This window comes from Alexandromys fortis, unplaced genomic scaffold (assembly GCF_014885135.2).
Source record: "Alexandromys fortis isolate MF-2015 unplaced genomic scaffold, M_Fortis_MF-2015_v1.1 scaffold_19, whole genome shotgun sequence".
NCBI classification, from domain to species: Eukaryota; Metazoa; Chordata; class Mammalia; order Rodentia; family Cricetidae; genus Alexandromys; species Alexandromys fortis.
Genome location: NW_026067890.1, coordinates 16035014 through 16057213, shown reverse-complemented (window position 1 = coordinate 16057213; position 22200 = coordinate 16035014). Strand labels below are relative to the sequence as shown.

Sequence of the window (22200 nt, the reverse complement as noted above, 5' to 3'; positions counted from 1 at the left end):
TCATCATTAACTGTGTGTGTGCACACACGCCATGGTGGCAGATACATGGAAGGCAGATGACAGCTCATGAGTCATTGTTCTCCTTCCACGTGGGCCACGAGGATTGAATTCAGGTCACCAAGCTTGCTGGGGAAGCACCTTCACCCTGAGCCATCTCACTGGCCCCAATTTAGTTCTTATAACTTTTTCTTTGCATGAATCTGAACTAAACAAGCATCTAAAACACACACTTAGAACAAAGGAAAGCAGATGAATACCTTCACTCAGGTCTAGTACTTGAACTAAACCACCAGCAATTACAAACCTCCTCACTGAGAACTGAGAAGATTCTGCAAGCATGTCTGAAGGCATTGCCGCAGTGAGTTCAGAGGAGGACAAACAATGTGTGAGAAGAGAAAGCCAAACCAACAAGCAAACAGTAGCAAAGACATGGCGTCCTCCAGAACTCAGTCTAACAGAAACAAAACAATGGATGGGCGTGACTCCACGCCTGTAACAAGAGAGACTCAGGCTCTACTGTACACACTGGAAGATTTCTGAGTCTGCATCAAATAAAAAGCAGCAGACAGAAATTAATCCTAGAACGACCCACATAATCTGACACCGTAGTAAATCCATCCACAGTGGATCCTGTGGTCCTCAGAACCCCCATCCACCCCCTATGCTTTAGTTACATATTGTTTTAAAATATTAGGTGGTTATTAGGAATATGTTCAAGGACCTTCAGGAAATATGATAATACTGTATGAATGCAAAGAAATCTTAGCTGAGGAAAAGGAACTGTAAATCAATAAAAATAAAGAAGAACCAGGTTGAGAGAGGATCCGAAACAAAAACCCAGCTCTTGACAAACTTAGAAATGTGGAAATAAGTGTCAGGGGCCCGCTGGACACAGCAGTAGAAATGGCCTGGTCTGAGAAACAGCAGAGACAAAAGTTGATGTAATGAAAATGGCTTTTGTCGTCTGGGAAATGGCAGAAGGTGATGTAAAGTACAAGTGTCACAAGGCTCAGGAGGAAGGTAAGAGAATGGGCGAAAAACGTGTAAATTTCTCAAAGCCAACAAGATCCGGCAAGTCCAGTACAGCCTAAGCAAGGGAACCACAGACAAAAGGACACTGTAGCAGAGCATAGGAAAAAACATGCTGGACTCCAAAAGCAAGAAGAAAGTCTTTAAATCGGTCTGAGAAAAACAATACAAATAGGATACAAATGGCTACTGACATGTTAGAAACATCAGAGAGAGAAACAGACAAAGAGCTGGGGAAGGGGGAAGGAAGGCACATGTTTATGGAACTTAAAAATTAATATTATATCCACTGAAACTACACTTGCAAAATAAACAAAAATGTAAATTTAGGTAAATTAAGATGAAGAAAATTTACCACCAACAGCGCTGGGCACCGAGAAACAGAAGGAAATGAGATCAGATGGGGATTGGACCTGGGGACCTTCCAGAAGGGAGTGAGTGGGTAAGGAAATGGAACCTATGTGAATACAAAATAATCCTTACATATGTACATATTTCTCCTAATTTATTATCAGCATCATGCATAATTATTATTGGTTTATCAAGACAGGGTTTCTCTGTGTAGCTCTGGGCGTGGGCCACCCACCATCCAGCAGGTCTCCCAGTTTTTAAAGGATATTTTCTTATATTTAGAGCCATATAACAAAAGCACACTTGCTCTTTCATATGCTGGTGGAAAGGCATCAGTACAACTGGCCAGAAAGCTGGAAAGACAGCTGGACAGATAGCTGGACAGATAGCTCAACAACAACTTACAATACTTGTCCTACATTTACAACTGACCCAACAGTCCTATTTAGCTGCAAATTTCCTCATAGGAAATGAAAACATAGTTCCCATCAAGGCTTCAATGTCCATATCAGTCCCCAAAAGGGACTCCCTGGCTATACACAGGGAAAGGGGAGTTTGTGGGTATTAGGACAAACATATACCATTGTCAGAACCCCTTCAACTCCATATTTAATGTGCAGCGACTGTATGTAAATATATGCGGTGCTATGGATGCAGCTCAGTTAGTCGGATTCTTTTACTCGCCCAGCATGCACTAGCAAGCTTGAGTTTCATAAACAGGGTATGGTAGTGAACTCCCATAATCCTGGCATTTGGGAGGGAGAAGCCAGGGGATCACAAGTTCAAGGTCATCCTCAGCTACACAGCAAGTTTGAGGCCACCTGGGGATATAGGGGACCCTGTCTCAAGTAATCAAAGAAAGCAAATGACAGTCCTAACCTTCAAAAAGTTCCCGATTTCGAAAGGTGGGAAGACACAGAACCAAATTTTACAAAAGTAAAATCAAACGTTCCACTAAATTGAACAAAATGGAGTTTGTGGGGGAAAGACCATGCTTGCCTTACAGCGTTAAAGTCACATGGAGGGAGATGACCTTTATTTAGACTGACGCCTACAAGATAAGATGTTTCCAGGTAGACAAAGAACATTTCAGTCACGGGGATACATCTTCTAAGTCACGGGCTATAGAAGAGCCTGGCGTGCATAGATGGGAGACGCCAGGTGTCGTGGGGACTTCACAGAGTAAAGGTCAGGAAAGAGTGGAAAGTTATCAAGTGACTTTTACCGAGGTAGAGAATTCAGATATTTCTGTAAAGAGAGAGTGGGGAGGCTTTCTACCTTCCTTCAAAGTTAAGATTTCTCTAAAATCAGTCTGATAAACAATGCAGAAGACAAATTCTGGTTTCAGGATGCTGAGCCAAGAAAAATGTTAACACTGCTTCAACAGAAGAGCAAGACAGGGCCGTTCAAGGCGATGAAAGGCAAGAATAGATTCCATACACTTCTGAGATCAAAATGAGAAAATCAATAATATTGTATGTCGGTGACTAAAGTTTACAAAGGTCACAGATACAAAAATAAACTATATATACACGACACTAAAGAAAGAACTATAAGCCAGGTGGTGGTGGTGTATGCATTTAATCCCAGCACTCGGGAGACAGAGGCAGGCGGATCTCTGTGAGTTTGAGGCCAGCCTGGTCTACAAGAGCTAGTTCCAGGACAGACTCCAAAGCTACAGAGAAACCCGGACTTGAAAAACAAAACAAAAAGAACTATAATCAGGTATAATGTCAAAAATCCAAGTATAAAATGAATGTTTTTCTGTTGAAAATTATCCATTTTGAAGATATTTTCAGATTTCACTCAAAATGTCAAAATGTCCATTTTTGTTTCTTCAAACATATCTTCCCCTTATATATCAATTCAAAAATGTAAAAAATTTAGTGCTTATGCTATAGTGGACGGCACGCACACAGAGACAGCAACAGAATAACACCCAATCTTACTGCTCGTCCTCGCCAACTCAGAACCACCTGCGCTTCCAGGGGCTCCAAGTGGAAGCCATGCTGCTTTTACCTGGATTATTCACGCCAAACCTTAACACGCAGAGATGAGTGTCTGTATCCCACTGAGGAATTTTCATAGTTAAACAAGACCTAGCGCTGTAAGTGTAATGCCATCTCTTTGCTTCTGTTATGCAAAGGAAAAGGATTTAAAAAGAGAGAAAGAGAGAGACATCAGGAAATTGAGCTAGACATGTGTACAACCAGTCCCTCTAAACAAAATCCATGGGAGGCGAGAACATATGTTTTTAATGCTGCTCATGAATATTCACTAGGAACACCAGCCAATCCCTAATACTCACGGCATCTTCTGCACCACAAGTAGAGGCTCCTACTCAAGGAACGATTCCTTAGCTGTCCCTGCTTACCCAGGACCTTTGAAGACGCTTCTGTTGCCAGGCCTTTCTACATACTTACATCGAATGCACACGGCTACGTGCGGTGCCATCACCGGGCTTCCGCTCATTCTCCATTCTCCACCCTGCCCCACAAATTCGCCTCTCGCCAAGTCAAAACCTACACTAAAAAATACACTTACCCCATGGAAATAGAAATTAATACCATCCCAAGTCTCTCCATAAATCTAAATATACTAGAAAACAATCTCAAAAAGTTAATAGATTTTTTCCAGAAATATAAATATTCATTACTAGTTAATAAGAAACTTTGCATGACCCCGCAAATGAAAACCATACCAGGGCCTTGCGCAAAGACATTTAAACGCTTTTCTAATATAACTTTATTGGAAGCATATTGCGAAGTGGCTACAAGGACGGGCAGGCATGGTGCCGAGACTGCCCCTGAACCCGCCATTCGTACATGTAAGCGTCTCCCTGAGACGGATTAAAAAGTGTGCTGTGTTTCCAAGAAATCGCTCAGGATCCCATAGTGGAAGCTATAATTCTGCAATGTATTCGGGTGTGAAAACCCCACAGCAAACATCATCAGTGCAGATAATTGATATACTGCTGATAATTACAACAAACTTCCCTTCAGCAGTGACCCTGATGATGCTGTTTGCCTCGAAGGAAGGCAGGTGATAGGTACTGCTGGGAAGGAACTTAGAATTGGGTAAGAGGTCAACCCACGGCCGTGGAAGAAAGGCACTAGGGCTTGGGGGAGGGGCGGCACACAGGACTTTTTCACGCGAATGGAGACATTTTAGAATGCAGGCCTCCCCATGTTACCGCATCACCGATCATAGGAATATGACTAAAGCCCTAAGAGCTACAGGGGTCAGGGGTCAGAAAAGAAGCAACAGAGTAATCCCAGTAATTAATTCCTAATGATGTGCACCACACCCTCTCCCACACTCAAGCCTCTACACCGTTAGTGAAATCACAAGGACAGACATCAAAAGCACAGGGTCTAATTCTCATCAGTTCATTACCGCCCCGGGAAAAATGGCCACCCTTCCTCCACAGGTTATAAACACACTTGCCCAACTCCATGTTAGCAGAGCAAGGAGACACAGCAGTGAAGTTCCTGGGGTTTGGAGGGAGACTGGATTTGAATGGCTGAAGTTTTATTTTGTTTAAGCTACTAATTCTCCCATCCCCTGGCATGTCAGTTTCCTCATCTAAAAAAAGGACAGGATTGGGAGGACATGCCACAGACGCGCACACACACACACACACACACACACACACACAGACACACACACACACACACCTTGATTGAAGCTGTAAAAGTGTTAAAGAAGTGCTTGGCATTATTCCTAGACACATGGTGCTTCAGCTCTGCACACACTAGGGCTCTAGAAACACAACAGGGATGTGATGTCCCTTCCTGAGCCAGGGAGCACACATCACTGTCTTTCCACATTGTGGGGAGGAGACAGAGCACTGCCTCTGGTAATGCAGTTAGCAGGGACGTTCTGCCTCAGGACTGCTATACTAAGTCCTCCCCCCTCCCTCTCTCCTTCTACTTTGTCTTCCAATGACAATAGTAAATTATGCTCTAGGAAGACAAAATTCAAACAGATAGTAATTTCATTGTCTTTTAAATAGTAGGGGCACTAGAGATGTTTACATAGAAAGTGAAATTATAGCCAAACGAATGAACTTTCCACATTTTCTCTCTTGTCCTGAAAGACAATAAAAGGGCCTAGGAAGTTTATGTTTTCCGAAATATATTCCCAAATTCTACACATTTGAAACACTTCAAAACTGTTAGCTTTAGGACAATCTTGATGCTGGCTTTTGAAAATGTGCCAACTTCCTATTGTAAAATACGTTCCTCATCACTCAGCTCATGTAAATTGCCTATTCAAAATGGACTAAAAATCAACATAATTGTTCTGATTTTAAGTTTTGGTTTTTAAGCTTACATTTTTCAAAAGTATAAAATCAGGAAAAAGTTCTTACAGGACAAAAGATAACAGTATTCGTTTGGTTAAAGACAAAACCAGCAGCAAGGTGCGGGCTGCCCAGTGCAGAGACCTCCATTACCCAGGCCACTAAGACCCTCACATGAACAATCAAACCAAGAGAAGAATGACGAGGCCTGCACTTCAGGCTTCTTAAGAAGCTCTGAACTTGGTTATTTCTTAACCCAGCACTATTATCTCTAATGGCCCAATCATCTCCAGTACAATTAGGTGCCCAGGGAGCCTTATTAACTCTTTCGGGCCATTAGGGTACCATTATAAAGCATTAAGGACTAGAATCTAATTACAGTTGATTAAATGGTCTCAGTGCTCCCCAAGTACTAATGAGCCAAAAGAAAAAAAAAGGCCTAATTTTCTATTAGGAAGCACAGGGTATTTTATTTCAAACTTTATTTAGCCTTCAAAAATTTCACATTGTCCCATACATCTACAGAATGTGAAACTTGACAGTAAGGCCAATTTTTTAAATGTTTTGAGACAGGCTCTCTCTCACTATGTAGTCCATGTTGACCAGAACTCACAGTGATGTTCTTGTTTCAGCCTCTCAAGTGTTTGGGTTTATAGATGTAAGCTACTATACCTGGTTATTAATGTTAACATTACATTAATCCAGCCAGGAACAATAGATTTTGCTAAGGGAAACATCTTCTCTCGTCCAATGGCTCCTTCTAGTTCAGTCACGTCAAAGCTAAAATCTATAAACACGAAGTGGCCCTCTATAGCCTACCAAAGTCTGCACATGTTTTTCATTGGACAAAATAAAAGAAGCAATTTCATTATAATTCCAAAATTTCCTTAGAAAGCCCACAAACATGTCTATATTAATATAGTAAGAGATATATAGATAAATACATTGTGGTCAGTTTGTAGCTTTAAATTACTCTGGGTTGTACAGGGCAATATGCCTCTTTGAACCCAAATTACAATGCAGCACTTGGCTCCATTGTGAGAGCAAGAGCTAAGGAAAATGATTCTTCATCATCCTCCTACAGGGAATCCACCAGTGCCTGCCCATTACACAGCACAAGGCACAGAAAGGTCAAGCTGGTGGGAGTGTCAGCCACTGTGCAAATTATAATAGAAGTCCGTCTAAGAACTACAAATAGAACTAGCAAATTCCGAAGATACCCTCCCCCCACCAAAAAAGAGAAACCTGGCCCATGAACTTATCAAACACTAGAACAAAGGATGCAGAAACCTCACCTTGGTCTTACAGAAGCTACACATAACAACAAATGCTGACCCATCATTAGACAAATGGGTGAGAAGAGCATAGGACGGTGCAAAACTCTACCTGCCCAAGGATCCCATGTGCTGTGATGATATCCTAGCTGGATGTAGCCCATTGAAACTGCAGCGAGCCGCATCCTCAGGCAGCTCTGTCTGGAATGGCGTTCCTTTAAGTTACCATCTAGCCTGACCACCTGCAATGACTGCACCTGCCTTCCTTGATAGGTAGAGAGAATGAAGGATATTTTTGAAACTTCTAGAAAAGTGCCCTTCCCTAATTAAAAAAAAAACTTTCCTCTTATTAAAAATCTTATTGAACTATGAAAAGTTCCAAGAATTCACAAAAGACCAAAGATAGTCAGGCAACTCTGGACAAAAAGAATCCTACAGAAAGTATCACCAAACCTGGTTTCAACCTGTATCTCAGGGCTACAGTAACTAAACACAGATCCACAGATTAAGGAAGTAGAACTGAGTACCCAGATTAAGTCTCCAATCAGATGTCAAAATCATACATACATTAGAGAAAAGAGAGCACCTTAACACATGGTGCTGGCAATCAAGACTTCAAAATACTGAAAGATGGAACAAGATCCTCATCTCTCACTCAGCTCCAAATGGATCAAAGGCAAGTGTGGTGTCTGAATGGGAAATGGCTCCATAATCTCGGGCATGTGAACACTTGGGCATGTGAACACTCGGTCTCCAGTTGGTAGCACTATCTGAGAGGTTTAGGAGGTATGGCCTTGCTGGAGGAAGTGTGTCATTAGGGTGGGCTATGAGATTAAAAGCCTCTTGCTATTTCCAGTTCTCTCTTTCATGCTTGCATTTGAAGAGGAAGCTCTCAGCTTCCTCCTCCTGCTGCCACACCTCCCCATCTCCCCATCAAGATGGATTCTTATCCCCCTGGCACCAAAAGGAACCCTTCTGTAAGCTGCCTTGGTTGCTCCGTGTTAGCAAAACAAAAGTAACTAATGCAATAAGGCAAGAAACTCTGAAACCACTAGAGGAAAAAATCGGAAGCAGACTTTAACTTCCAGGCAAAGGTGGGGTGCTCTGAACAGGACCCCAGTAGCACAGGAGATAATACCAGCCACCAACAACCGAGATGATCTCATTTGCTGTCCAGAGACAGCAAAGGGGCTATCAACAGACTGAAGAGACGGCCCACGGGAGGAGAGCAACCTTTCATAGTAATAAACAGAACAGATTAGTGTCTAGAATATGCAAATAACTAAAAAACCCCAACTATCCAATTAAAAAATGGACTGTTAATCTGAACAGAAAGTTATCAAAAGAAATACACTGTCTAGTAAACAACTTTAAAAAGTGCTCAACATCTTTAGCCAGGGAAAAAATGCAAATTAAAAGTATTTCAAGAGTCGATCTCAACTGAGTCAAAGGGCATCATCAGGAACACAAATGGTAACAGATGCTGGTGTGGCCCCAGCAAAGGAGCAGCTCCTGGAGGCTATAAGCTAGTGTACCAGTGTGGAAATCAGCCTAGGGGTTCTCAAAAAATTAGCAACAGAACTGTAGTATGACCCAGCTATAATACTCGGGCACATACCTAATGGACTGCATACCCTACTGCACAGACATTTGCGGATGCCCATTGTTAGACGAATGGATAAGGAAAATGTGGTACATATAACAACGGAATATTACTCAGCTGTAAAGAAGAGTGAGGTCACAAAATCTGCAAGTAAATGGGTAGAACTGGAAAACACTAACTTAGCGACGTCACCCAGACCAGTCCAGAAACTCTGCATGTTCTCTCTCAAGTGCAGATCCTGGCTTTGTTTTGTGTGCAGAAGCCAGGAAACTAGAAAGGGGCCATTGAGTGTGTTGCGGGGTATAACTCAAGGATGAGTAGTAGGCAATGGGTAAATTGAAAGCACTGATGTAGAATACTAAGGGCAGAAAGGCTTAAGAAAGGGAGGACCAAGGAAGATAGGAAGAATGGGGTAAGTGTTAGCTTAAAGAAGGAGTGTGGAAATCCACTATCTCTCCACTCAAAGACTATAACTGGAGGGAGGCTCAAACACATGAGGTATGAAAGCAGAGGGGAAGGATACTAGGAGTTAAATATTAAGTAAACCTGGTCTGCAGCCCATGACTTTGGAGGGCACAGGCCCCGAAGAAGCTGCTACTGTTCTTTTGCTAAATGGCCATGTTGTCAAACTGCCTTCTAAATATTTGTGTCTACACACAGAGGCATGGGCTGCTCTCAACTGTGGTCAGAAGAGTCTCTACAGCAGGCAGCAGTCCAGGCAGAGACTCACAATTGGTTATGAGTAAGTGACTGTGAATGCCCAGCCCTAAATGGACCATCTCTGTCAGTGACCACCTGCTTCTGCTCTCCCGGGTCTCAGGAAACATCAAGGAAGGAGAAGCAGGAAGAATATAAAAGCTGGAGAAGGTGGAACTGTGCTGTGAAAGTCTTCTGAATAGGACACACGTGAACTTACACAGCTGTCGTTACTGTCACAAGACCTGCAAGGTTAATTAAGGTAGCCAAACACTGGAAGGAGCACCTGAGGCTCCACCTCTTGCTGAGGAGCTTTGGGCAGTGAAGGGCTGCTGGGGGAGGGGAGTCATTCCTGCTTCCTTGAGGCTTCAGTGATGGCCCCATACCTACTCACACCAGCATAGCACCAATTAGACTTCATGGCCTAGTATATGAAAAAACAAAAAGAGGACATGAATTTGGGAGGGGGCCCATGCTAGGGGAAATCTAGGGAGAGCTGGAGGGGATAGAACAGGTAGAAAGGGGATTTCATCATGTATGCATGAAAGAAATTCAGAATAAAAAGGAAAAAGAAAAACAAAATGCCAAAAGTATTGATGACAATATTATAAATTACCAAAAAAGCCCCACTTCCTTTGTGATATAAATTGAGAAATTTCAACTCCATACAGTAATTTATATCTCAACAAGGCACTACAGGTTTTAGAGACATGCTAAAAAGAAAAGCATTTCAGACATTTCAGACGTGGGTAAGACTCCGAGAATCTATGTCATACACAATTTCCTATAGAATATTTTAGAAAACACATGGTAGCTAACAATGAAAGTAAAAAATAAATAATAAAAAACAAAATGGAAGACTACAGTCTAGGAGGACACTAGAGAGATGTCTACAATGCTGTCATCAGGCTCAGAGAAGAGCCCATGCAGAACTGATCACTTCATAAATCTTATCAATTAACTGATCAGTTAGTGTTACACAGTAACATTATAAATTCTACTTAGTATTAAATTTTAAGATTTAACCAAGAGAAAAAGCAAGAACAAATAATATTTAAAGAATATAAAGACTATTTTTTTTCTGTTATCACAAAGCTTCCAGAAACATGCTAGGCACACAGTACACATCTACAGACAAATGGAAGGCTGTCAGGAGCTAGGATGTAAGTGTGGGTGAGAAAGATAAAAAAATTTCTGAGTTCTACATAGGGCAGTCTGGAGTCATTGCTTGAAATCAGCCAAGTGACAAATCTTAGATGGCGTGTAGGTCTGAGCATGACAGTAGCTGCCTGCATCAGAGCAGTCGGGAGCACTAGTGGGGGATCCTCAGGACCAGGACCTGGTGATGTTCTCTCCCTGAAGGAAGACTGCAGAGATGGCTACTGGACCCTTAACATATTTGTCCCTCTCTCCTGCCACTCACGGGTTGTGTATAATTCTGCCTTAACTGCACTTATCATGCCCTTGTTACCCTTGTGGTCAAGAGGGACTAGAGTATACAGACTGTGGAAGGTTACCTAAAGGGCATCCCATCCCATCTATGTGAACGTCAACATACAGATGGCTTCCTGCTGCTCTGATGCCACCTGTGCTCCTGTAAACAACCCTTACCCACACTCCGAAAGAAGCTCACTGGCTTCCTGAATAAACTCACTGGCTCCCCAAGGTGAACTTTGGTGGATGATATGAGATAACCCTTCCGTATACTGTGAATATATGTTGTTCTCAATGGCTGATAATGAAAGCTGAATTGGTCTACAGTCAGGCAGATATAGGAAAGTCAAACGGAGATACAGAGAAGGGTATAGTTGAGAGATGCCAGCCAGCCGCCAGAGGGACAAGATGTATTAGAGCACAGGTAAAGCCACGAGACATGTGGCAAAACATAGATTAATAAAAATGGATTAATTTAGAAGGAAAAGCTAGTCATTAGTATGCCTGAGCTATTTGGTCAAGCATTTTATAACTAACTTTAAGCCTCTAAGCGATTATTTAGAAGTGGCTGTGGGATGAGGTGGGACAGAGAAACCTCCATTTACAGGTGGGATATTCTTAGGTTTGTTGTTGCCCTGGAAGAAGAGAGCAAATGTCTCTTCACATCTCCCCAGGAAAAGAGTTCCTCCAATGTGAACACAAGCTTGTGATGTTACCCAGAATTATTAGGATAACTGAGGTAGAAACATAAAATATTAAAAAAAGAAATAGAGAAGACTCAGGAAATTTTGAAGTCCCTTCCCTGTCTTTCTAAGTGCCAACTCAAGTCAATAAAGAAAGTATACAAATTAAGAACTAGCTGTATAAACACGCTGCTTACAGAACAAAAGCAGCTACTCAAAGAACTAAGAAACATGGGTAAAAAGAACTAAGAAGGAGGAAGTGGGAAGACGAGGCAGAAGAAAAGGAAGGAGAGGGGAGGGGACAGCAGTAGGCAGGAGTACACAGAACAACTCTCTTTGTACCCATATAAAATATCACTTGTCTGTCTCATATTCTTTTTCCTTCTTCCTCCTAGCGATATGACACAGTTCACACAAAAATATAGTAAACTGACCTCTGTGGTCTATAGAAAAAGAATTTTAAAATGTTGCTTAACACCTAAATAAACAAATTTTGTTTTACATTGTTTACCTTTTCGGCTCTAAGAATTCTAATGACACGCTGAGTTACTTCTGTTTTCTGGAAAGATCCAGACTTACCATGAAATTTCTCGGCTTCAGGATCATTCACATTGATAGTAATGATTTTCCAATCTGTGGCGCCCTGATCGATAAGTGCCAAAGTCCCAAGGATCTTCACCTGAATCACATCTCCACGGGATAAAACCTTCACAGAGAAAAGATGCGGTCATTTGCAAGGCTTAGGAGGATTTAACCATAAAAGCACACTCATATGACGGAAATGTAACAGTGTTAGTAACTACACACCATGTGAAAATGGTCAGAAAGCCTGCCTTGCATTCTCTTTTCTAGGAATGAGAAGATTTCTATTTCCACCCATAAAAGGATTGCTGGTTAAATAACCAAACAAACAAAAAAGCCTTATATTAAACAACAGACAGTGTAGGACCATGACTCAAGAGGGAAGTTACCCAAGCAGGAGGGTTGGGCTTTCTGCCCAGTGAGCAGAGGTCACAGAAGGGGAGGCCAGCAGGTGTTCCTGGACTTCCACATATGTTCATGGCAGGAGCACATGTGTATGAGCACACACACACACTCTCTCTTTCACACACACACACACACACACACACACACACACACACAAAGTAAACAAAAAACAAATAAAACACAGTTTAAAAAGAAGAAGAAAAACCACCATTGCCCACCAGGGAGGTTGAGGCAGCTACAGAGACCGCATCATTGACTGGAGACAAGAGTTTACCCCGGATACACACACAGGGTAGAAGAAGCTGAAAGTGTCCTCGAGGAAAGGTTACTTCAGAGCAGCCCCATCCAATGTTACATTTTTATGACTAAGGACTGTCAAATGGACTGTCTTAGCAGGACAGCGAGTGACAATGAAACAGTTATTAATGTTAGACAGAGACAAAACAGGTTCTGTAAGATGCTTAAGAGGAAGTTTAGGATAACTTCCAACCCAAATCAGCAAGAGCCTGAGGTCCGTGAGAAACTGTCTCCAAAAACAGTAGATGGCACCTGAGGAGGAATGATACCAGAGGCTGACCTCTGGCACCCACATCATGTTACATATATGCAATGCCCTCTCCCTTGTACACACACATCTACACACAGGTACATACACACATTATATCAGAAGTTGACACCAATGTTCCACTGCTTGGGAAAGTGATTTCAGTGCCTTGGGTTGCCAGCGCCTCAAACCTTTCTACGTTCTTTTACTGTCACAGGCTTAGTAGGCTAATGAAATCCCCTGTAAGCTTATACTCTAAACGCGTTTCAGAAAACAAATTGCCTCTTGGTCCAAAATGCAGCTTTATATTTAGAAAATAAGGTATGCAAAACAAAGTCATTTATGTGCCCCCAAAGTGTTTGGAGAAAATGATGTTAAACCATAAAATCAAGTAAATTCATTCAAAATGTGCAAAATGGCAAATCTTAATCTAAGTGGACGTGAAGTGATTATCACATGGCAGACTGGTATGTGACTGTGTGAAAGGCACTGGAGCTTTGTTCTCGAGAGAAGACACAATCACATTAAGGTCTCCTGTGGCTTCTCTATTAACTACTAAAGCCTGCTACTGTGTAGCACTGTGAAGGAAAGGAGGAAAGTGGGTGGGGATGGGGGAGGGGGAGGGGGAGGGGAGGGGATAACCTCTGTATGCAAAGATTCACTACCTTGTCTGGGACACTTAGTGCAGGTGAGGACAGAAAAACAAGATAAGACAGCGGATCTCATCTCACATCTCAACCATTTTGACAGCATGGCCCAACCTGCAATTGTACAGGACAGGGATGGGATGGATGCGGATGCACGGGGATGGGGTGGATGCAAATGCACGGGGATGGGATGGACGCGGATGCACTGGGATGGGATGGATGCGGATGCACGGGGATGGGATGGATGCAGGTGTGCGGCAGTCTTCACAAACACCAGCCCTGGAGGCAGAACCCTGTGGAAGCCAGAAACAGCCTCCAGAGTCACATGTCAAGACTTGATCCTACTCTGACAATCTCCAGTCATGGGATGCAACAGTGAGACAACGGGAGAGGTCTTGTAGTTTTCACCTATAATTTTCCCCAATCGTCAACAAGAAGTTTTGGGTTTCTAAACGAGTTATAATTTATTTCCGCCTTCTCATTCATAGTAAATAAAAACGTTAGGGAGGATTAAAAAAACTGGTAAGAAAACAAATAAAAGCTTGTCCCTTAAGTCTAACCAAAAGACAAGTATTTAAGTGGTAGGTGAAGTTACTTCGTACAATGCTCTAATTCTACAAAGAGCATGTATCTACCATTCTTGCTATTCTTAAGGAAAAGGGAAACACCAAAAGCTCAGATTTTGCCGCCTTTTTTTATAAGAAGCAGCCCATCTTCAGTCACAACACTTGAGTTTCTTCCACTCTAACGTCAGATTCCCAAGCAAGTCCACCAAACCCGTGGAAAGCTTTGGGATGCCCAGGAGGCTCTTGGTCCTAGGACTAGGATCTAGGACTAGGGCTTAACTGGAGGCCTCGATGATCTGACCTTGCCTTGTTTGGTCAGCACTGATGCTCTTTTCAGAAGCCTGTAGGGCTAAAAGCATCCCAGTCTGCGAAGGAGATACAAGAGCAATCTTATGCTCCCTTCTACAGTTCACCTGCCGACTGGATGTTGCCTCTTACCACCCCACCCCCACCACGAGTTTTCCCTAGCTGCAAATTTCCAAGTATTTCAGGTATTTATCCTCAGGTCTAGACTATTGTTTTTTAAGTTCTCAATCCCCAAGTCTGAAAGGAAGATGTATAGATACTTATGAAAGAGGGTAGTGATAGTTACAACTCTGAGTGTGCTTGCTTTCAAACCTGAAGCACTTCATAGAGAGACTGCAGCTGGTGGGTAAGGCTAACACAGGCCAGGTCCTTTAGTGCGCACTGGTGGTGGTCCTCCATTCTAAAGAGGAGGTGGACAGAGAAGATCTGAAGAACAGAAACAGGCAGAATGATCTAGGACACTGTCAGGAGAAGCGATTACAGCATCTAGAGTACAAAGCCTTGAGGACAAGACTTCAGGAAGACACGGTTCACAAGACCAAAGGAATTGTAAGGGCTTCAAAAAAGATCTTGAGTTTGAAGTTACTATGCAGTTGTGTTGGGTAACTCACAAACACGCTGACTGAGTGGGTCTCAAGCAAGGCACTTCTAACCTCTAGAAGACACTGGCTGTCGAGATATTTTTGGTTTACTATCATCTCCATGGAAGAGGGCAGGCATGTTCCTGAGGCATATCGCGCTAACAAAGATTTAGCCATCTCAAACATCAGCCGTGCTGCAGAAGTGGGCAGCAGAGAAGTTCTTGAGGACTTCCATTCCAGACTATTTTGTTTTCTTACTCATAAACGTATTTCCCAACAACATAACAACCAGTGGGTCTATTCTTTACACTTTGAGGCTAGCAGAAAGCAAGTTCGGCCGACTGTCAAGTTTCATCAGATGTACCAGCTTTTGATCTCAGAAAAACACAGACAGGGAGCTTTATTTCAAACGACTGCTTGGCAGTAATACCTTCAAAACACAGAGGAAATCTCAAACCCCTAACTGTGAGATGCTTAGGAACAAATGGTAAAGTCCTGATGAAGCTGCTACCCTCCAGGTTAAAGCAATTCAACAAATTTCTGCTGACTGACGTGTCATCTTCTCAGAAACACCAAACGAACAATACACAATCACTTAAGAAACTCACAAATGTTCAACATTGTCTGTGGCCCTCAGCCTAGGAGCAACTTACATTGTTTCTTTACTTCACCCATGAACTATGTGTGTTCAAAGACTTCCCACCACGGATTCTCTTACAACCGACTTAAGGTCACTAATCACATACACCTTTCTTCAAAAGTGACTGTATTTACTTCTCATTTAGAAAGCTCTGCCATAGCTCATGCTGGCTACAGGAATCAGCTGCTTTAGCTGTCAGAGGACTTCTACTTTCCCAGCAGGACTGCCACTCCGCCCTTCCAAGGAAATGACTGAATGCAGGAGATGTGACCACTTCCGAGGGAGCAACACAACTCGGTGTGTAAACTAGGTTGAGTCTCTCAAGCCAGAGCTTGAGAATTTTTTGTCCCCAGGTTTCAGGGACTACCAGACAGAGGCCTTCCTAGCTGTTGTGGGGACATTTCAAAAGACAGGTCATAAATGGTCAGTCATAAATGTTGGGTTGAATTTGTCATCCACAATCATGAGAGATGATGTTAGGCAAGTTACTTCACACTGTGCTTTAGGTTTTAGTTTCTCAATCGTAAAGTGAAGATGATTTATTAGTTCTTCATATTGTTGAAGAGTCAAGGAAAAACAGATCCATGAGCTCCAGACCAAGAGGTCTTCTATAGAGAGTATTTGCCTCTCTGGGATCTACGTGGACTTGTTAACCTATACCTACCAAGTGCTCAGTTCTCAGGCGACTGGAATAAGCCTATGTAAGAGGGGCCTATAAACGCAGCTGTGCTGACTCAGTTCTGAGGGAGGCAAACTTCAACCATGCCCAGGTAACAACAGAAAACAATGGGAAGTATGGTGTTTAAAGCATATTAACTTGTGAATTGGGCTTTCTACTGTCGTGGAGTAAGTTATTGCAACTTAAAGGCTTAAATGTAGAAGTTTTCATGAACCAAGAAGAGTCCATGTCAAGCATACGTGGATTTTCTGCCTAGCGTTTAAACAGCAGTCAGGCCTACAATATTGCAAATTTTAGAACAAACTAGCAAAATATAACAATAATTAGTTAATATGCTCTTCAGCAATTACACATTAAAAATAATTCTGCACATTGGAACCCTCTGTATTACGGAGTTTTCCTAGTTATCCTTGGCTTACAATGAGTGTGGCAGTGTCGCGATGTTTATCAGGCACAAAGGGCGCTGACAGGTCTTCCAGCCACAGCCTCACTAAGTACATGTTCAGTGACACGTGACATGGGTCAAAAGAAGATGCCTTTGTTCAAGCTTCTTACTCATACCAGGTTTAAACCTGACTGAATGTTTTGCACTAAATATGAACTGACTACTCTCTAAGATACACCCCAAGAATAAGAGAGTTGTTTTAAACACACAGTCTTCCCAGCAAAGGGAAGTCACTTAACTTAGCCATCTTCACTTGTTATGAAATGAGATATGGGCAGGAAACCAAAGAGCCTAGCATGGACTCTAAGCACAGCAGGGATTCATTCAGATATTTTATTCATTTTCTTTTCTTGCAGCCTATTTAATTTTACAGACATCATTTAATTCCTCTTAGAGGTAACTTTAAAAAAAATAAGTACGGAAAATTATAGCTTAAATTTGAAAAAAGTTATAATTTGTTCATATTTCTGTTGAAGACATGTATAACAACATCAGACACATGAATTCTAACAAATCTGAGTAAAAAAAAATCAGGATTGTGAGGTAGAGTAAGGATTCATCGCCTCCCAAAACGAGGAAGGATGAGGGGCAAAAGGACAAGAGGGGGAGAGAGAGAAATGACACTGTGGGGGAGGGGAGAATGCTGAAGACAAAAAGGGGAAACAAAGGAAAAATTCAGGAAGGGAAAAAACAACCAATGACAGGAAATATTAAGAGGGGATGAAGAGGGGAATCAGAATGATGATGAACACTAAAAACAAGAAGAGAAAACCATCAATAGATATAAAAAATAGAGATAACTATTACCTGAAGATGCTAATGTAAGTTTCTAAGGTCTGATTTCAACTACGTCAGAGGAACACAGGACTGGCCAGGAGAGGGAGTCAGGTCCCAAAGGGAGCGTGGCTACAGAGTTGGCAGGGATGACAATCAGCGAGGAGACTGGTTAGTGGGAGGGATGCGTCAAGCGAGACATTAACGGTGAACTAGATGAAGCTACTGGCAGCAAGAAGGGAAAATAAATTAGTTTTGAAAGCTCTTTTGGACACAAAATCAATATTGCATCATTAACAGGTGACGAGAAGCTAGCATTCGAGATGACCCCTCTGTTCCCGGTGGCGGAGTATGGACCTGTGCACTCTCTGTTGCTCTCCTCTCCCATAACCCCCTCCCACCCCGCCCGGAAAATACTGAGAGCTGAGAATTAGCAAAAAGGAAAAAGTGAATATAGCTTGGGACACAAATTTGAGAAGCCCGAGAGATCTGAGTACAGATATAGGAGCCGAATGCAAGGGGGTGAGCTGATGTTGTCAATTATAAGAAGAAAACCAGAGACCCCTGGGACTGGCTCACTGGGCAGGAGAGCACAGGAGCACAGGAACTGACAAGGGCTCATCCTCCTGCTCCCCGGGACTAAGCAGCATACAGGAGGAAAAGCACTAACACATGAAACCATGGGGAGGGAGCCAGACTGCTGGGCGGGAAAGCCGACTAGCGTGATATAATTAATTGACTGTGCCTCAAATGAGGAAGAGGAAATGACAGGTACCAAAGGAAACGCAAAGGCCTCTGCTGCAGCCTCGGGAACCCCATGATGGCAGGTTGACTGCAATGATGGTGGAGGGGAAGAAGCAACCTCAGGATGGAGTGACAAGGATGGGAGCAGGGGATGGAGATGGGTACCGTGTGCAGAGGGTCGGAGAGGGTGCCTGCCGTAAGACATCAACAAAAACAGAGAATGACTAAAGAGTAAGGCGAAGAAAATATCCCTCACAGGTAGGAAGTGTGGCCTCTAGAGCAGTTGTGGGGGGTGGCACAGACCCCTTACACAGTTCTGGGGCAAGGAAGAGGGAGCTCGCCCCTGCTGAGGTCTACGAGAGATTTACCTCAGAGACTGAAAGCTTTTCTGGGAAAATAAATAGCTCTAGATAGGAACAGCAGGGAACAACAAGCTAGTAAGGAGTGTAGTAAAAACAGGAACAGAACAGACAAACAGACGGAAGAGTTACTGAGCAGTACCAGCCCGCAGGCTGGAGAACTTTATCTCCCTCCACAGGACTTGGCAGCCCGGAAGCAGATAGGAGAAGAAAAAGGAGGAGGGTTTTCTGTCTCGTGGTTTCAAGTGCGTGCACACCTGTATACACGTGTGTGAGGGCAGAGGGTAATCTCTTCTTCTTTGGGACAGGGTCTTCCAGCTGCCTGAACTTCACTGAACAGGCCCAGCTAGCTAGCCAGCAAGGTCCAGGCATCTGCTTGTCTTTGCCTACCCAGAACTGGCATTACAGGTGTGTGTCACTGTGCTAGGCCTCCCTCCCCCGGGTTCTGGGGATCCAAACTCAGATTATCACACTCTCTAGGCCATGCATTTTACCACCGAAGCCCCTCCTCCAGCCCTGGCAGGTGGCTCCCATCAGTACTCAAGTTTTTGTCTAGACGATGGCAAGAAACCTAAAGACTGGGCTTGGCAAACCTCCAATAGAGGGTCAGGTGGCAAATATTTTAGGCCTTGCGGTCCCTGTTACAAGTCCTCAGCTCTGCTGCTGTGAGGTAAAAGCAGCCTTCCACAAGGCACACACGAGTGCAGCTGTACTGTGTATGAAAATCAGAACCAGGCCGTGGCTGGATTCCACCTGCCATGGTTCCTCAAGCCCAGACTTAGGATAAAGTAAAGATCTCTGAAAAGTCTGAATATCAGAGGGATGGATACGCTCTGACTCTGAAGAGTCAAAGAACTGGAGGCCAAAATGAGATTCATGTCAGACGCGAATGAACCAGAATACTATGAGGATTAGCGCAGTCTACGGAACAAACCTTGGAGCCTATTTCACAAACGTCCACGGGGTCGTTATCTCCAGTACAGTTTGTGTTCTTATCCTTCTGATATGGATCTTCCCAGGTCTAAAGAAACAAAACAAAAACAAAATCAAAAACTGAGGCAGAAATGTAGGTTAACACTCTCTGCGGTACATGCTAATCTTTCCCCATGATCATGAAGTTTTATAGCTAGCCACGATTCGAAGGAAAAATGACCCAAAGTCACGCAGGCTCTGGGCTAACACAGCAGCACACTGTGCGCCCACAGGCACCGTAATAAAGAAGAGAGATTTGCAGCGCTTCCTCCTCCTGTCTAATTTGTCTGTCCTCACATCTGAAAGTGGGCGGTATTTCCAGAATATTCATCCTCCAAGCTTTGTCAGCGGCTGAATTCACATTCACAAATCTCAGAGTTTCACTGTTTCTCTCACTACCAACTGTCTCGTCTGTGGCTCCAGTGCCTCGCTGCTCCGTCTGACACGGTGGCAGCCTCTAGGTCTAGCTTTTCCTGTCTGAAATGAACTTCCTATTGGTTAAATGTCTCCACGGCTAGAAAGAGCTCTCCCCCAAGAAACAAAGGACAAGGTATGATTTACTCCAATGAAGAAAACCTCATTTTTTGTCTCATTTCCTGCCCTTAAAAAACTTCTCTACCTTTGTCACTAAATTTCAGGATCCTGACAAAAATCACACAAATAATTCAACCCTTCCTGCTACTGGGAAGATGATAACCCACTGACTACAAAATATATGTTACAGTTTTGGCGATGAATAATGTAATTGGAATTTGCCATCAATTTAAAAATCTCTCCCAGGCATTGCCTCCCTCTAGGAGCTTCTTAACTGCTTGACTCTGAATCAAATTACAGAAACTGACTACAATGATTTGTCTTAAATTGACATTAGAAGGGATGAGAAACTGCCAACTCAAGATTCAGCCACCGCTATTATCCTGGCATTTACATCATCCGAGTTTAGTTTCTCTATTTTGTGTAGGTAACTAAAAATGCATACTTATTTACAGGCAACCCCAGAAAAACTTAAGACTTCTAGTCTTAATTATAATACATCTATTGATCCATCCTTATTTTAAAATAAGCAAAAAAACAACAAAAAAATCTGGTCCAGCAAGTTTGCCCAATACTAAAACTACTAAAAAACAAGAATAAAAACCATTACAATTGTTAACCTTATTATACACTGGCCATAGGTGACAGATACTTTCTAACACATACACACACAGACACACACGTGCACACACGCACATGCACACTCACACAGAGCTTGTAAGGAGTACATCATTATTCACACGATAGTACAAATCAACTGAAAAGGTCTACAGTGTCAAAGCTCACCCAGTTTCTGGGTAGCAGAGCCAGGGTTAGACTCCATAATGTGAGCCAGGACTTAAGATGCTCGCATTTCAGCGGCCACAGCAAATTCTGTCTCCTAGTTCCCCTCTGCTGTTCCTTACTCTCAGAATGGCTGTGCATTTCTGCACACCGCACATTCGTGCAATCCTGCAGCATCTCCGTTCTCCCCGGGTCCTCCCATCAATGCTGCTCCTCTCCTATCTATACTGCATCCACTCACAGGGCTGGGTACTGAACATCCACTGTGGGCCAGGAGCAATATGAATAAGGCAGGCTCCCAACCAAGAGAGAGCTGCTAATAAATGGAGGAACATTTGTCTCAATGTGTGGGGGAACCAACATGGGTTCAAACTAAAACCCACGATTCTGACCATAAAGTTGGAAATACCCATGAGTTTCCTCTTCCATGCAGTTGAACCAGAAGTCACACTGGCCAAAAGAAGACAGCTACATACCAGTCCTGCCTCAGCCACAACAACTTTGACTGAGCATCCAGACCTCAGTTCCTTCAACTGTATAAGGAACGCCACAAATAAGATAATGCTTGGATACATCCCAGCCCTAGTCCTGATGTCTAGTGTTTATTCACATTCTCCATGCATACTACCAGTGACTTGGAAGCTCGTACTCATGGGATAACTTAGCCCATACTGAGCAACATTAATTTTAAGAAACTCTTTCCTTATATTGCCATCTTGTTTGTAGGCTGAGCCTGTATCAGCCGAGCCATCTCTACAGCCCTTGTCCCTTATACTGAGGCGAAAGCGTCTTCTCATAACATGCACGTGACATGACTCTGGAGAATTTTTTCCTATTTTTTTAGACTTATTTGTTAATGTGTATGAATGTTCTCATGCACACATATGTATGTGCACCATACTTGTGCCTGGTGGCTGTGGCAGCCAGAAGAGGGCACTGGATCCCTTAGAACTAGAGTTATGGATGATTGGGAACCATTGTGTGGACGCTGGGAAGTGAACCTGGGTCCTCTGAAAGAGCAATAGTGCTCCTAATCACTGGGCCATCTTGCCAGCCCTTCGGTGAATCTTTCTGACTGAATTCACCCTCACTTCCAATGTTATCTAGCAATTTAGTTTCTAATGCTGAGGAATTAAAAATATAATGAAATATTCTTAAGCTGTTCAATACTGTGACTTTTCAGGCCATTTCTTCTTCTGTATGATGTTCTGTACCAGCAAAAAAAAAAAAAAAAAAAAAAAAAAAAAAAAAAAAAAAAAAAAAAAA

The 22200-nt window shown here is 42.9% G+C and overlaps 1 protein-coding gene across 2 annotated transcripts in view; it reads right to left on the bottom strand.

Annotated features, from left to right (window-relative positions):
* Ppa2 (inorganic pyrophosphatase 2) overlaps positions 1-22200 on the bottom strand; it is a 68028-nt gene that overhangs the window by 19163 nt on the left and 26665 nt on the right. For both annotated transcript variants that reach the window (XM_050152346.1, XM_050152263.1), the window contains 2 exons: positions 19580-19666; positions 11953-12079 (listed from right to left, as the gene is read on the bottom strand). In XM_050152346.1, coding sequence (XP_050008303.1) covers positions 11953-12079; positions 19580-19666 — 214 coding nt within the window. The remainder of the gene's footprint in view (positions 1-11952; positions 12080-19579; positions 19667-22200) is intronic.